The 17,747-nt window shown below is 45.0% G+C and overlaps 1 protein-coding gene across 1 annotated transcript in view; it reads left to right on the forward strand.

The window, feature by feature from the left end:
- The window catches only part of GRIN2D (glutamate ionotropic receptor NMDA type subunit 2D), a 1,421,508-nt gene that overhangs the window by 1,028,968 nt on the left and 374,793 nt on the right, over positions 1–17,747 (forward strand). Inside the window, exon 11 of the mRNA XM_073656309.1 lies at positions 13,783–13,908. Coding sequence (XP_073512410.1) covers positions 13,783–13,908 — 126 coding nt within the window. The remainder of the gene's footprint in view (positions 1–13,782; positions 13,909–17,747) is intronic.

A 17,747-nucleotide genomic window follows, 5' to 3' on the forward strand; every position in this document is an offset into this window, starting at 1 on the left:
GACCCCCCCCAAAAAAATGACGTGGGGTCCCCCCTAATTTAATAGCTAGCAAAGGCTAGGCAGACAGCTGGGGGCTGATATTAATAGCCCAGGAAGGGAGCCATGAATATTGGCCCCCTCCCAGGCTAGAAACACCAGCCGTCAGCCGCCCCAGAAATGGCGCATCCATAGGATGCGCCAATTCTGGCACTTAGCCTCGCTCTTCCACGCTGCCCTGGTGCGGTGGCAGGGGGTAATAGGGTTGGGGTTGATGTCAGCTTATAATGCCAGCTGACATCAAGCCCAGGTTAGTAATGGAGAGGCGTCTATAAGACACCCCCATTACTAACCCCATAGTCAAAGTTAAAAAAAAAACACAAACACCCAGAATAAAGTCCTTTAATTGAAATAAATACACAATTCTTTATTGTTCTAAATTAAACCATACTTACCGTCACGCCCATTCCAGCTGAAGCCAACGATCTCCTGCAATAAAAGAAAAATAATAAAGCAACCTCATCCTTACCTTTCTATGGTTCCCACGACAGCTTCAGCTCTGCTACATCGAGATGACAGGCTGGACCGCAGCAGAACTCTGCCATCCAGCCTGTCATCCCGCAGACACTGAGAAGCGCAGGCATGCTTGCGCTCCTCAGTGTCTGACTGTGACGGCATCCAGATGAGCCGACAATGAACTCGGCTCACCTCATGTACAGCGTGGGAAAATTCTCCTGCACTCAGCGCTTCAGCGTGAGAATTTTCCCACGCTGCCAGTGACGTGCATGAGGTGCGCCGAGTTCATTGGACATGACCTCGGCTCATCTGGATGCCGTCACAGCCAGACACTGAGTAGCGCAAGCAAGCCTGCGCTTCTCAGTGTCTGCGGGATGACAGGCTGGATGGCAGCGTTCTGCTGCGGTCCAGCCTGTCATCTCGATGTAGCAGAGCTGAAGCTGTCGTGGGAGCCATGGAAAGGTAAGGATGATGTTGCTTTATTATTTTAATTTTATTGCAGGAGATCATTGGCTTCAGCTGGAATGGGCGTGATGGTAAGTATGGTTTAATTTAGAACAATAAAGAATTGTGTGTTTATTTCAATTAAAGGACTTTTTTCTGGGTGTTGTGTTTTTTTTAAATACTTTACTAGAAATTCATGGTGGTCATGTCTAATATTGGCGTGACCCCATGAATTTCGGGCTTAGGGCCAGCTGATAATGCCAAGCTGGCCTTAACCCCTTTATTACCCAGTGAGCCACCGCACCAGGGCCCTGGATGAGTTGGGTACAGCGCCAGAAGATGGCGCTTCTATGAACGCGCCATTTTCCGGGGCGGCTGCGGACTGCAATTTGCAGCGGGTGGGCCCAGAAAGCTTGGGCCTCCCTGCGCTGCAGATTCCAGCCCCCAGCTGCCTAGTTGTACCTGGCTGGACACAAAAATAGGGCGAAGCTCCACGTATTTTTTTTTTAAATTCATGAAATTCATGGAATAATTAAGAAAAAAAGGGCTTCCCTATATTATTGTGTCCGGCTAGGTACAAATAGGCAGCTGGTGGTTGGGAGCTGCCCGTTCCTGCCTTCTGTACCTGACTGGACACAAATATAGGGCGAAGCCCCACATCAATTTTTTTTTCATTATTTCATGAATTTCCTGAAATAATTTAAAAAAAATTGACGTGGGGCTTCGCCCTATATTTGTGTCCAGTCAGGTACAGCAGGCAGGAACAGGCTGCCCCCAACCACCAGCTGCCTATATGTACCTGACCAGACACAACAATATAGGGAAGCCGTTTTTTAAAAAAATTATTTCATGAAATAATTTAAAAAAAATTGACGTGGGGCTTCGCACTATATTTGTGTCCAGCCAGGTACAGCAGGCAGGGACGGGCTGCCCCCAACCACCAGCTGCCTATTTGTACCTGGTTGGACACAACAATATAGGGAAGCCCTTTTTTTCTTAATTATTCCATGAATTTCATGAAATAATTTAAAAAAAAAATGCGTGGGGCTTCGCCCTATTTTTGTGCCCAGCCAGGTACAACTAGGCAGCTGGGAGCTGGAATCCGCAGCGCAGGGAGGCCCAAGCTTTCTGGGCCCCACCCGCTGCCAAATTGCAGTCCGCAGCCGCCCCAGAAAATGGCGCGTTCATAGAAGCGCCATCTTCTGGCGCTGTACCCAACTCATCCAGGGCCCTGGTGCGGTGGCTCACTGGGTAATAAAGGGGTTAAAGCCAGCTTGGCATTATCAGCTGGCCCTAAGCCCGAAATTCATGGGGTCACGCCAATATTAGACATGACCACCATGAATTTATAGTAAAGTATTTAAAAAAACACAACACCCAGAATAAAGTCCTTTAATTGAAATAAACACACAATTCTTTATTGTTCTAAATTAAACCATACTTACCGTCACACCCATTCCAGCTCAAGCCAATGTCTTCTGCAATAAAAGTAAAATAATTAAGCAACCTCATCCTTACCTTTCCATGGTTCCCAAGACAGCTTCAGCTCTGCTACATCGAGATGACAGGCTGGACCGCAGCAGAACGCTGCCATCCAGCCTGTCATCCCGCGGACACTGAGAAGCGCAGGCATGCTTGCGCTCCTCAGTGTCTCGCTGTGACGGCATAAAGATGAGACAAGTTCATGTCCAATGAACTCGGCGCACCTCATGCACGTCACTGACAGCGTGGGAGAATTCTCCTGCACTCAGCACTTCAGCGTGAAAATTCTCCCACGCTGTCAGTGACGTACATGAGGTCAGCTGAGTTCATTGGACATGAATGAGCTCACCTCATGCACGTCACTGACAGCGTGGGAAAATTCTCACGCTGAAGCGCTGAGTGCAGGAGAATTTTCCCACGCTGTCAGTGACATGCATGAGGTGAGCTCATTCATGTCCAATGAACTCAGCTGACCTCATGTACGTCACTGACAGCGTGGGAGAATTCTCATGCTGAAGTGCTGAGTGCAGGAGAATTCTCCCACGCTGTCAGTAACGTGCATGAGGTGCGCCGAGTTCATTTTACATGACCTCGGCTCATCTGGATGCCGTCACAGCCAGACACTGCAGAGCGCAAGCATGCCTGCGCTTCTCAGTGTCTGCGGGATGACAGGCTGGATGACAGCGTTCTGCTGCGGTCCAGCCTGTTATCTCGATGTAGCAGAGCTGAAGCTGTCGTGGGAACCATGGAAAGGTAAGGATGAGGTTGCTTTATTATTTTTCTTTTATTGCAGGAGATCGTTGGCTTCAGCTGGAATGGGCGTGACGGTTTGTATGGTTTAATTTAGAACAATAAAGGAATGTGTCTTTATTTCAATTAAAGGACTTTATTCTGGGTGTTTGTGTTTTCTTTTAACTTTGACTATGGGTTTAGTAATGGGGGTGTCTTATAGACGCCTCTCCATTACTAACCTGGGCTTGATGTCAGCTGGCATTATAAGCTGACATCAACCCCAACCCTATTACCCCACTGCCACCGCTACAGGGCAGTGGGAAGAGCGAGGCTAAGTGCCAGAATTGGCGCATCCTAAGGATGCGCCATTTCTGGGGCGGCTGACGGCTGGTGTTTCTTGCCTGGGAGGGGGCCAATATTCATGGAACCCTTCCTGGGCTATTAATATCAGCCCCCAGCTGTCTGACTAGCCTTTGCTAGATATTAAAATAGGGGGGACCCCACGTCATTTTTTTGGGGGGTCCCCCATTTTAATAGCTAGTAAAGGCTAGGTATTCCGATGGGGGCTGATATTAGTAGCCTGGGAAGCTCCGTGGGTATTACCCCCTTCCCAGGCTTCAAACATCTGCCCCAGCCGTCTGGTTAACCTCCGCTAGAGCCTAAAATTATGGGGAACCCCACGCCAATTTTTTTTTAAATAAATCCTTTATTTTAACACTAAATGACAAGTACAGTAATCAACACTGTCACTGTACTTCATATATATGTGACTGACATGTTTCTATCTATCTAATCTATGTGTGATTCTCTATTCCTTCTATTCTAAATTGTCGGGTACAGATGCTGAATTGCCGGCCGGCTTTTTTAAAGAGACGGTGCATGAAAACACTATTAATTTTTTAAATAAATCCTTTACACTAAATGACAAGTACAGTAAGCAACACTGTCACTGTACTTCATATATATGTGACTGACATGTTTCTATCTATCTAATCTATGTGTGATTCTCTATTCCTTCTATTCTAAATTGTAGGGTACAGATGCTGAATTGCCTGCCGGCTTTTTTAAAGAGACGGTGCATGAAAACACTATTATTTTTTTTTAATAAATCCTTTACACTAAATGACAAGTACAGTAAGCAACACTGTCACTGTACTTCATATATATGTGACTGACCTGTTTCTATCTATCTAATCTATGTGTGATTCTCTATTCCTTCTATTCTAAATTGTCGGGTACAGATGCTGAATTGCCGGCCGGCTTTTTTAAAGAGACAGTGCATAAAAACACTATTATTTTTTTTAATAAATCCTTTATACTAAATGACAAGTACAGTAAGCAACACTGTCACTGTACTTCATATATATGTGACTGACCTGTTTCTATCTACCTAATCTATGTGTGATTCTCTATTCCTTCTATTCTAAATTGTCGGGTACAAATGCTGAATTGCCGGCTGGCTTTTTTAAAGAGACGGTGCATGAAAACACTATTATTTTTTTTAATAAATCCTTTACACTAAATGACAAGTACAGTAAGCAACACTGTCACTGTACTTCATATATATGTGACTGACCTGTTTCTATCTACCTAATCTATGTGTGATTCTCTATTCCTTCTATTCTAAATTGTCGGGTACAAATGCTGAATTGCCGGCTGGCTTTTTTAAAGAGACGGTGCATGAAAACACTATTATTTTTTTTAATAAATCCTTTACACTAAATGACAAGTACAGTAATCAACACTGTCACTGTACTTCATATATATGTGACTGACCTGTTTCTATCTACCTAATCTATGTGTGATTCTCTATTCCTTCTATTCTAAATTGTCGGGTACAAATGCTGAATTGCCGGCTGGCTTTTTTAAAGAGACGGTGCATGAAAACACTATTATTTTTTTTAATAAATCCTTTACACTAAATGACAAGTACAGTAATCAACACTGTCACTGTACTTCATATATATGTGACTGACATGTTTCTATCTATCTAATCTATGTGTGAAGCTCTATTCTTTCGGTTCTAAATTGTCGGGTACCGGTGTATGCCGCTGATGAATTGCCGGCTTTTCATGTTTCACTGTTGGCACTGTTCCCATCGATTTGGGCAATCACTGTAATGCCACAACCACCATGGCTGTGGCATTACAGTGAGTGGCAGACAATCCCTGCATGATTGGTGCTCTAAATAGCGCCAGACATGCAGGACACGCTTTTGGTGCACGAACAGTTATCGAACATAACCTCGAACAGCCGAATTTTTTGCAAATCGTTCGGGTTCGTCGAACAACTCGAACACCGCCCAAAACAGCTCGTATTTGAGATTGGCGAACAGTTCTAGTCGAACACCGCTCATCTCTATTTCTGTGTGCCACATGTCACTTTTACCCACCAGAGCAAGTCTTGTGCAACCTTAGACTTTCATGGGCAATTCTTATCAGCCACTCAAGAGAAACTAGTGCATGCTTGCAATTTTTTCACATGCAGATTCAGTCAGTGAAAAAAATCATTCATCTGTGCTGACCATTAAATAACTTTGGTCCGTGCATTGCCTTTTTTTCTCCGGAAACGCTGTCGAACTCTGACCAAAAATACTGTCATTTTTGTTAACTCCTGCATTATCTGGCGAATTTCAGTCACGTGAGTGAGTGAGAAGTAGACTGAAGCGGCACCGGAAGCCATAGAAGATGGCGATTGGTAAGTATGTTATTGCACTTCCTTTACACAACACCCATACAGGTTCATCTCACTAAATTAGAAAATCATCAAAAAATTAATTTAAGTTCTTCAATACAAAAAGTGAAACTCATATATTATATAGAGTCATTACAAGCAGAGTGCTCTATTTCAAGGGATTTTCTGTTAATGTTGATGATTATGGCTTACAGCCAATGAAAACACAAAAGTCAATATCTCAGTAAATTAAAATAATTAACAAAAAACACCTGCAAAGGCTTCACAAGCGTTTAAAAAGGTCCATTAATCTGTTTCAATAGGCTTCACAATTATGGGGAAGACTGCTGACTTGACAGATGTCCAGAAGGCAGTCATTGACACACTCCACAAGGTCCCAGAGTTCCAATTTTCATTTGGAAATCAAGGTCCCAGATTCTGGGGGAAGGGAGGAGAGGCCACAATCCAATTTGCTTGCGGTCTAGTGTGAAGTTTCCACAATCAGTGATGGTTTAGGGAGCCATGTCAACTGCTGGTGTAGGTCCACTGTGTTTTATCAAGACCAAAGTCATTGCAGCCATCTACCAGGAAAATTTAGAGCACTTCATGCTTCCCTCTGCCAACAAGCTTTTTGGAGATGGAAATTTCATTCTTCAGCACAACTTGGCACCTGTCCACACTGCCAAAAGTACCAATACCTGGTTTACAAACAACAGTATCACTGTGCTTGATTGGCCAGCAAACTCACCTGACCTTAACCCCATAGAAAATCTATGTGGTATTGTCAAGAGGAAGATGAGAGACACCAGACTCAACAATGCAGATGAGCTGAAGGCTGCTATCAAAGCAACCTGGGCTTCCATAACACCTCAGCAGTGCCACAGGCTGATCGCCTCCATGCCACGCAGCATTGAGGCAGTAATTGATGCAAAAGGAGCCCCAACAAAGTATTCAGTACATTTACTGAACATACATTTCAGTAGGCCAACATACATTTCAGTAGGCCAACATTTCGGATTTGAAAAACATTTTTCAAGCTGTTGTTAAAAAGTATTCTAATTTACTGAGATAATGACTTTTGTGTGTTCATTGGCTGTAAGCCATAATCATCAACATTAACAGAAATAAACACTTGAAATTGGTCACTCTTTGTAATAAATCTATGTAATATATGAGTTTCACTTTTTGTATTGAAGAACTGAAATAAATTAACTTTTTGATGATATTCTAATTTAGTGAGGTGCACCTGAATTTTGCCTCGCCAGAGAGGAAGAAGTCTTGAACTCTAGAGCCAACTATTGGAAGAAGCAACAAGGAATGAGGGGGGATGAATGGATTCAAGCATCACTATCCAGGTAAAATGTAGTTCTTTATTAGGGTATCATTAAAACCGAGTTAAAATGGAAGTTCCTAATCCTATGACTAAGGGCACACCTTGGTGCCAGAAACGCGTAAGGAATAGTGATGAGCGAGCACTAAAATGCTCGGGTACTCCTTGTTCGAGTCGACCAAATTGGAATACTTGAGTGCTCGGTCTGAGTAACGAGCCCAATGTAAGTCTATGGGAAACTCGAGCATTTTTCCGGCGGCTCCACCCGGATGTCTGCAGAGGGCCTAAAAATTGACCAAATCAATGGGAACAGTGCTCAGATGACATGGGAACAGCATGGAGAAGACCCCTGGAAGCATTTCTGACTCCCAGGTCACTGCTGTCAACAACGTTGTCTGAGGTATTATGCCACTTTTACAGACTCACAATAAAATATACAAAAACAAAACCAAAATGAATATTCCTGGGCAATAAGTTAAGGAACATCCTTTCCAGGGTAATGACTTGTATAGAAGGCAAAATAAATAACCAGAAACAAAAATCCTCCTCCACACCTTGGGCTATGTTCACACGTAGCGTTTTTGATGCATTTTTGCACTTTTGCATTGCTTTCAACCAAGACAAATGCATTCACCAGGAAATGTCATTTTAATATTTTACTACCTTATCTGGCCATGTGGTGTGTGACACATCATCAGACACATTCTGTTTCATTTATGATGGAGGGACTCTGAAAGTCACAAAGACTATTTTTTAGGGCCATTCAGGGGGCCATTAGAATTCTTAAAGGACCAGCACTCGGCCCTCGCAATTGTTAGAGAGCCATCAGCCGGCTATGCTATGTTGTTCCCATTATTAATGAGTGGGTCTCCTATACTGTTATTGCATATGCAGTGACTGCAACGGCTGCCAAAAATTTGGAGGAACTCCAATGCCCCTTGCAAGAGACGTAGAGGTCGGAGGGCCTCCTGAAAACAATGTTCCCATTATTAGGAAGTGTGTCTCCCATACTGTTTGACTATGCAGTGAAGCAATGGCTGCCAAAAAATTGGAGGAACTCTAATGCCCCTTGCAAGAGACATAGAGGTTGGAGTGCCCCCTGAAAACAATGTTCCCATTATTAGGAAATTGGTCTCCCATACTGTTTGCCTATGCAGTGAAGCACCGCTGGCAAAAATTTGGAGGAACTCCAATGCTCCTTGCAAGAGACGTACAGGTCGGAGGGCCTCCTGAAAACAATGTTCCCATTATTAGGAAATGGGTCTCCCATACTGTTTGCCTATGCAGTGAAGCACCGCTGCCAAAAATTTGGAGGAACTCCAATGCTCCTTGCAAGAGACATACAGGTCGGAGGGCCTCCTGAAAACAATGTTCCCATTATTAGGAAATGGGTCTCCCATACTGTTTGCCTATTCAGTGAAGCAATGGCTGACAAAAATTTGGAGGAACTCCAATGCCCCTTGCAAGAGACATAGATATGTTGATATGGTGGTGGAGGATGAGGATTCAGAGAAGGAGGAGGACAAGAGCAAATAGACAAAATCAGTAAGCCTATACCCAGGTCTGGGTGTGAAGACAGAGGTGCATGGGAATAGAGTTAGACCTCCCCAAAAAAGACACTGTATTTGAGTTTATGCTGCGCTGCTATCATTCAGTGGTGTTGAGAAGTCTGGCCCAATCCAGCCCTTGTTCATTTTTATAAGAGTCAGCCTGTCAGCATTTTCAGTTGACAGGCTGATGCGCCTATCGGTTAAAATTCCACCGGCGGCACTAAAAACCCACTCTGACAAAACGCTAGCGGCAGGGCAGGCCAGGATCACCAAGGCGTAGAGAGCCAGTTCATGCCACGTGTCCAGCTTGGATATCCAATTATTATAAAGCACAGAGGAATAACGGAGGACGTTGGTACAGTCAGCAAGGTACTCCCTCACCATCTTCCGAAACTTTGACTCTTTAGGAGAGCACCCTGTGCCTCAGAGCCTGTGCGATGGGAGGGTCTGAGAAAACTGTCCCAGAACTTTGACAGTGTTCCCCTGCCTCTGCTGGATTGCATTTGTGGCTCTCTCACCTGTACTCCTTGGTTGTCCACATAACTGTGAGCTCTGCTGCTGTTTTTTTCAGATGGGAATTTTTTTAATAATTCTGCAACAAGTACCTTATCGTACTACACCATTTTATTAGGCCTGTCCTGCAAGGGAATAAGAGACATAGAATTCTCCCTGGAGCGTGGGTCTAGAAGCATCACCAACCAGTAATGACTGTCAATCAAAGTTTGGATAACACATGGTCACGGGAAAGGCAGCGTAATATAAACTCAGCCATGTGTGCCAGACTGCAAAGAGGCAAGACTTCCATGTCCTCACCAAGAGAAGGACTGACCATGCTCTCCTCCTCATCCTCCTCGTCTTCCTCCTCCTCCCTGTTCTCTGGCCATACACTCTGAACAGACGGTATGACAGTTGTGCAGGTAGTACCATCTATAGCGCAGGAAACTAGCTCCTGTTCTTCCTCCTCCTCCTCCACTTCCTCATTGTCACCCAATCCACTTTGGGATGAGATGAGGCTGGGCTGTGTGTAATCACCTTGTATGGTTCCTTGCTCCATCTCATCGTGCTCCGCCTGAAATGCATCCTGTTTAATTGAGAGCAGAGAGCGTTTCAAAAGACAGAGAAGCAGGATGGTGACGCTAATTATGGCATCATCGCCGCTCACCATCTTGGTGGAGTCCTCAAAGTTTTGGAGGATAGTACATATGTCTGACATCCATGTCCACTCCTGAGGTCTTATGTGTGGAGTCTGACCTAAATACCGACGGCCTTGTTGATGCTAGTAGTCAACAACTGCCCTCTTCTGCTCACAAATCCTTCCCAACATCTGTAATGTAGAGGTCCAATGCGTGGGGACATCACACACAAGTCGGTGAGCCGGAAGCTGAAAATGCTGCTGAAGCAATGCAAGGGTGACGGAAGCTGCAGATGACTTTCTAAAATGGGCACACATGCGGTGTACTTTGACAAGCAGATCCGGCAGATCTGGGAAGGTTTTGAGAAACTTCTGAACTACGAGGTTAAGCACATGGGCCAGGCATGGTACGTGTATGAGCTCTCTTCGCCTCAGAGCCAACACCAGTTTCCGGCCATTGTCACACCAACCATGCCAGGCTGTAGGTTCAGCAGTGTCAGCCACAGATCTGCCTGCTCTTTCAGAGCTGTCCACAACTCTTCAGCATTGTGCGGTTTGTCACCTAAGCATATTAGCTTCAGCGCAGCCTGTTGCCGCTTGGCTGAGGCAGTGCTGCAGTGCTTTCCACTTGTGACTGATGTGGTCATTTTGGAGATGGAGGCTGAAGAGGTGGAGGAAGAGGTTGAGGTGCAGGAGCTGTATAATGTGGTGGCAACCCTGATTGACCTAGGGCCTGTAATCTTTGGCGTCGGAAGGATGTGTTCCATTCCAAGGTCCGACTGGGTCCGGCTACCACTATGTTATCCTAGTGTGCCATCAGAGAGATGTACAGTCCCTGCCCACATGCACTTGTCCACATGTCCGTGGTTAGGTGGACTTTCCCAGTAACTGCATTGTTCAGGGCACAGCTAATTTTGTGGGACACGTGCTTGTGTAATGTGGGGACGGCACACCAGGATAAATAGTGGCAGCTGGGGACTGAGTACCGAGGGATGGCCACCACCATCAGGTTGGGGAAAGCTTCAGTCTCCACGAGCCTAAAAGGCAACATTTTGAGTGCAAGGATTCGCGAAATGTGTGAATTTAGTAGTGTGGCCTGTGGGGCATTAGCTGCGCAATTGTGCTTGCATTCCAAGGACTGGGGTAGGGATAGCTGAACGCTGCACTAGGACAATGACTTGGACGTACTTGCTGATGGTGCTAGTTGAGAGTTTTCAATGACAAGTGCAGGGCGGGAGACATCTTGGCATGCGCCATGGACAGGGGATTGGCGTGCATGCACAACAGCAGAACAAGCAGTGGTGTCACAAGCAGACACTGTTGCTGGACCCTGGGGTTCGGCCCACTTAGTCTGGTGCTTTGCTGCCATGTTCCTCATCATGCTGGTGGTGGTTAGGCTGTTAGTTTTGCTATCCCTGCTGATGCTGGCCTGGCAGGTAGTGCAAATGGCCTTTTTGGGGTTAGCGGCAGAGTCTTTAAAAAACAACCAGACTCGGGAAGAGCTAACAGTTGTACTGGCAACTTCTGTCGTGTTGATGTTAGGGGGAGTGGTTGTCCGCCATCTGTCTGCAGCCATCACACTGCTTGTTCTTGCCTGTTGTGGGGCTCTGCCTCCCTCCCCCTGTGTGCTGCTGTCCTCGTTCTGCATGTCACTTTGCCAGGTTGGGTCAGTGACTTCATCGTCCACCACCTCATCTTCCACTTCCACACCCTGGTCCTCCTCCTGACTTTCTGGCAATTGTGTCTCATCATTGTCCACTTCTTGTGACACTTTCACACCGTTGCCTTCGTGTGACCATGGCTGCTCAAATATTTGGGCGTCGCTAACTGCGATCTCCTCTTGCCCCGCTTCAAGTGGACCGGGCAAGAGGCCCGAATCTATAAATTGAAAAGTGAACAGCTCTTTGGAGTGTCCAAGTGTGGGATCAGTTGTCTCTGGGCACTCAGCATGGTGGGAGGAATGAGGATCAGGGTGAGGAATATGAAGTCCATACTCACAGCTACTGAGACTTGACTGTGTGGAACACAGTGTGGTTGTGGCTAATTGACTGGAAGCATTATCTGCTATCCAACCAATAACCTTTTCACACCGCTCTGTGTTCAATAGTGGTGTTCTGCGATCCTCTATTAATTGGGACAGGAAGGTCGAGGGAGAAGATGTAGTTGTTTGTTGTGGCACAATTTCAGCTTGCCCACAGCCTCAGCCTCGTTATTGTTTTTCACAGCGTCCTCATGTCAATAACTTAACTGACACACTGCAACAAAATTTAAATGGAGGCCAATATTTTCCACGTTCACTACAAATTTCTGGATTTTTATCGCTGTAGTGTGGAAAGGATCTGGCTGTATTCTGCAGTGCCAACAAACAAATGGAGCAGAAAAATTGTGTACTCTGGATTACTTTTTAAGCAAATAACCAGGATTAAGATAAAAAAAAAATTTGCCTTTCTATGTCTAGAAATGTCTGTAATTATTACAGCAGCAGCAGACAGGACGTTCAGTGGACCCTCTTGTGCTGTATCATACACTGCAGTATGCCACATACACTGCCTGTCTGCCTAGCACTGATTATATGCAGGTGGATTAGTCCTCAGAAGGACTGTTAGTTCAGATGGATATTATAGATATATGTTGTGGAATACCTATACTAACAGAACGTTCAATGGACCCTCTTGAGCTGTATCATGCACTGCAGTCTGCAACATACACTGCCTGCCTGCCTAGCACTGATTAAATGCAGCTGGATTAGTCCTCAGAAGGACTGTTAGTTCAGATGGATATTATAGATATATGTTGTGGAATACCTTTACTAACTCTAAACAAGCAAATCTCTCCCTGACACAGCAGCACCTCTCCCTACTCTGCCTGATTCCGGGGTAGGCTGTGACGAGCATGGCAGCGCTCAGTCTTATATACACCTGATGACGCTGTGTGGCCAGCCAATCACTGTAATGCCCACAACCAACATGGCTACGATATTACAGTGCATGGCAGGCAATCCCTGCATGTTCACTGGCTCTCTAAAGAGCACCAAACATGCAGGGAGGAGACTCAAGCTCCAGCCCGAGCAACTCGGAAATGCTCGTCGAGCGCCGAGCATCTCAAGCAGTGAGATGCTCGGGCGAGTCCCGAGCAGTGACGAGCAAGTTCGCTCATCACTAGTAAGGAACTTCCATTTTAACTCGGTTTTAATAATACGCTAATAAAGAACAAAATTTTACCTGGATAGTGATGCTGGAATACGTTCCCCCCCTACCTTCCTTGTTGCATACGGCTGCAGTCACCAGCAGGACTAGCTCCCCCCAGGGAATCTCTGACCGAAGCTGATGATAGCAGTGGCGTGGTGAGCTATATATCTTTTTTGTTTTGGAAGAAGCAATCTGTAGTAACAGAAAGTCTATTTTCCCTGTAGGAGTCATGAGTCATCACTACAAAAATCCCTGGCAGGGGGGAGGAGGGAGTATCTGGGTCATGAGTTGAAGAGGGGAATGATAAATTCAGGGACAAGAGACTTCCTGTTTTTACATAGAGAAAAGAGAAGAATTTACAGGGTAGAAAGGCAAAATGAGCAATTGTATGTATACAGTGCCATATAACAATGATTGGAATATATTGGGAGAATAAAATTCTTTCATTGGAGGAGGAGTGCTTCTTTAATGACAGCAGACCTCAGAGTGATTTCAAAATGTTATTGCATATAGTTTATGATATACAATAAATATAATCTAACTAATCATGCATTTTAAAAAATAATAGTACAAAATGTTGAATAACATAATGAATAAAAGTGTTTATTGCTATCAGAAAGTGAATACCATAATTAGAAGGGTAACACTACCATTTTAAAGAAGGTGACAATATAATTCTTAATGTTCTGTTGTACCTTATATAATTCTATAATTCTATTTTATTGTTTCTGTACTCAAGAGTCTCATCCTCTTTTCCAGAGCCGTACAGCCCTGCCGTTTGGGTCATGATGTTTGTCATGTGTCTTACTGTGGTCGCTGTGACTGTTTTCATCTTTGAGTATTTCAGCCCTGTTGGATATAACCGAAGTCTCTCCACAGGAAAACGTAAGTACCTAAACTACAATACTTCCCCTTTCGATTCTTTAAATCGTCTTGCACTTTGCTGTTTAGTTGTTCTTAATTGCCTTGGCTGTAGTTCAGCTTTTTGACTTGTCTGTTTCTTCCCATTTTCTTTTTTATTTCTCCCTGAGTTATCCTTACTCTCTTTTATGATAACTTTCTAACGATTGATAGTTGAGGATGTCATCATTTTATTTTTAGAATTCCATGTTCATAGCTATTTTGCCACAGGCTTGTAATGTTGAAGATGTGAAACTGAAATATTTTGTGATCCTGCCATTTTTTAGTGCACTGTGTTCTGTATCACAGCCTGGCTTTATAGATTTAAAGTATATTTGACTCCTGAACAACTGTAGAAATGTAACTAGTCGTTGTGGCTTTTTAGTCGTCTTCTATTACTTAAGAGAAATGTAACACTTAAATTATATTTTACTAATTAAAATAAAAAATGAAAACATTTTCTTTTTTTTCTAAACTATTTTACTGGTATGTGTAATAAATGAGTAAGGGACTAAAGTTTGGAATTGGTCTGATTCTTGTCTTGTACAATGCGGAAATCAAACGTCAAAGGATAATAATGCAAGGAAGACTTAGGCCATGTGCCCACGTAGCGTTTTTGTAGCGTTTTTGCGGCATTTTTATGGCTGCGAAAACACCGCGAAAACGCTTGTAAAACAGTCTGCCATGCAAAGCAATGTGAATTCGGATGTGCTGTGCACAAGATGAGCTAATTAGTGCGTCGAATTCGCATTGCGTTGCAAAATTCAGCATGTCTGTTTCTACCACGATTACATTGCTAATTCGCGGCCATTGAGGAACATTGAAACGCAGCAAACCCGCAGGTATATGTGGATTTGCTGTGTTTCAAGTAAATTCAATGGCCGCGAATTTGCGGCATAATCGCGGTGCGTGTGGTACCCAGGATGAAGAGGAGACTATAACTCCTCTTCATCCCGGCTACCACGCGGTGAAAAAAAGAAATAAAAAAGTTAAAAATAAAAAAAACCTGTATACTCACCTCTCCGGTCTGTTCCCGGCGGCGTCCTCTCTCCTCGGCGTCCCGCGGTGTACTTGCAGGACCTGCGGTGGCGTCATTTAGTCATTTAGTCACGCGACCGCTGACGTCAGCGGTCAGGTGATGGTCGCGTGACTATCAGCTGACTAAATGACATCACCGCAGGTCCTGCCAGTACAGTGTGGGACACCGACGAGAGAGGATCGTCGCCGGGAGCCATCTGGAGGAGACCGGAGAGGTGAGTATACAGGCTTTTTTTATTTTTAACTTTTTAATTCTTTTTTTTACTATAGATACTGCATTTAAAGCATCTAAGTTGGTCACACTTTATAAATCCATGCTGGTTGCATGGATTTATATTGTGTGACCAACTTGTCAAGCACTTTTCCAAGTGATGCTCAAAATCGCTTGGAAAAGTGCTTGAAAAAACGCATGTGAAAACGCATGTAAGGCAGCGTTCACACCTTGCGTATTTTTGCTCGCTTTTTTGCGCGCGCTTTTTCAAAATACGCAATGTGCCTTGTGTCTGCCAGCAAAGTGAATGGGAAATTCACTTTGCCGTTCAGACACTGTGTGATTTTACGCAGAGCGAAAGCGCGGCTGCGTAAAGAATTGACATGTCAATTCTTTACACACCGCGGCCTGCGCTTTCTCACATATTGTGCCAATTATAAGCGCTGGAATTACGCAGCGGTGTTCAAACACTGCGTAATTCCAGCGCTTTTTTACGGAGGTGCAGGAGAAACTATGGATACTCACCTATCCGATGGATGGGAGAGGCGTCCGGTCTGGTCCCGCCGCTTCCAGCATCTGCCGGTGAACCGATCAGCTGACTGTCAGCTGACCGGCTTGTAAATCAGCTGATAGGTCTAGTCAGTTGATCGGTATACCGACCGATGAGCTGATGTACGAGCCGGTCAGCTGACAGTCAGCTGATCGGTTCACCAGCAGATGCTGGAAGCGGCGGGATGATGCCTCAGTGTCTGTAGGTGCAGGAGATGAGGCTCCGCCCACCAGCTCCGGCCTGTAGCTCCAGCAGAGCGGCTGCTCCCAGCATGGCCCCTTCTCCCTGCCTCCCCTGTGCTCTCTCTCTCTCTGCCTCCCCTGTGCTCTCTCTCCCTGCCTCCCCTGTGCTCTCTCTCCCTGCCTCCCCTGTGCTCTCTCTCCCTGCCTACCCTGTGCTCTCTCTCCCTGCCTCCCCTGTGCGCTCTCTCCCTGCCTACCCTGTGCTCTCTCTCCCTGCCTCCCCTGTGCGCTCTCTCCCTGCCTCCCCTGTGCGCTCTCTCCCTGCCCACCCTGTTCTCTCTCTACCTGCCTACGCTGTGCTCTCTCTCTCTCTGCCTCCCCTGTGCGCTCTCTCCCTGCCTACCATGTGCTCTCTCTCTCTGCCTACCCTGTGCTCTCTCTCTCTGCCTCCCCTGCTCCGCTCTCCCCCTCCTGCCTTCAGCCCTGCAATTTGCAATAACACCCTGCAGTCGGGCCCTGGGAGATGGGACGGCTGCATCAGAGAAATGCATCATGTGGAATCATCTGCACAGAGGGTTAGTCCATGTGTGTACATGTGTGTGTGTGTGTATATATATGTGTGCATATATGCAGTGGTGTACCGCCAATGGCGGCAGGCCACTCCACTGTTATGGGACCCATGAGAGCCTCACCGCAGCGGGCCCTGCTTCTTCCAGTTAGCACCGGCACTGCCCGGCCGCTCGCCTGCACAAAATGATGGGATTGGAAACGTCTTCTGATGCTTCCTCCTCCATCATCATTGCTCACACTGACAGCCGGAGGTGGCCCAGTGTGAGCAGGTAGCGTCAGAAGACGTTTCCATTCCCATCATTTTACTCGACATATGACGTCAATACAGGGCACTCGCTGCTATGAGATGTCCGGCGCTTCACACTGCACGCTGAGGAGACCGGAGCATCGACTTGAACCAGGAGAGGTGAGTACTGGATCTATTTTTTTTAAATCAGTGACCGGTGGCCATAATACAGTATGAGTGTACACTGCAGAAAAAACGCATGCGTAAAAAAAGCAGCAAATACGCAATGTGTGAACGTAGCCTAAAAACGCTGAAAAAAACGCTTCTCTCTGGCAGAAAAAACGCATGGAAATCTGCATGCGTTTTTTTCTGCCAGAGAGAGGCAAAAACGCTCTGCATCAAATCTGCTACATGGGCCCATAGCCTAAAGCCATTTTTTATTATGTTTAAACATTTCAATTAGTTGAAACGTTTTCATTCAGTATTTGCCACTAGCAAAACTGCTGTATTTGCTAAATCTCGGAACGCTGAGATTTCACCATGAACCTCAAGAGTCCTGATTTCATGGCCACAATTTTGCTAAACTTTAGAGCAAAAGGTAAAAAAAAATAAAAAGAGGAGATACCAGAGCATAATAAGGAACTTTCAGTTTGAAGAGAAAACATTGCTGTTAGTTGAATTTCCTAGGAAAACTGCATTGTTTGGCAAATTTGAATTTTTCAAAAGTTTTATTTTTCCCATTTTTACAAATTATTTAAGCGCATTTTTCAATAAAAGTTTTATTTAATTGTAGCTGTACTTCTATGCCAACCCCTGTAATTATTTGTAAGTTGTGTTTAAGCTCACATTCAACACCACAAAATAAAATGTTATACATTATACATGTACATTGATATCAATAAGCTGGTCATGCATGGGTACTCTCCACTCTAGTTAAAGAGTTGTCCCACAAACAAAATATATTTAATTATTAGATATTGGAATAATAATATGTTCCACATTTGGATTTGTTTTAAAAACATGTTTCTCTACTGAGATAATTTTATA

Source organism: Phyllobates terribilis, unplaced genomic scaffold (genome assembly GCF_046119375.1).
Source record: "Phyllobates terribilis strain yellow unplaced genomic scaffold, ASM4611937v1 Scaffold_12__6_contigs__length_324123572, whole genome shotgun sequence".
In the NCBI taxonomy this organism is placed as follows: Eukaryota; Metazoa; Chordata; class Amphibia; order Anura; family Dendrobatidae; genus Phyllobates; species Phyllobates terribilis.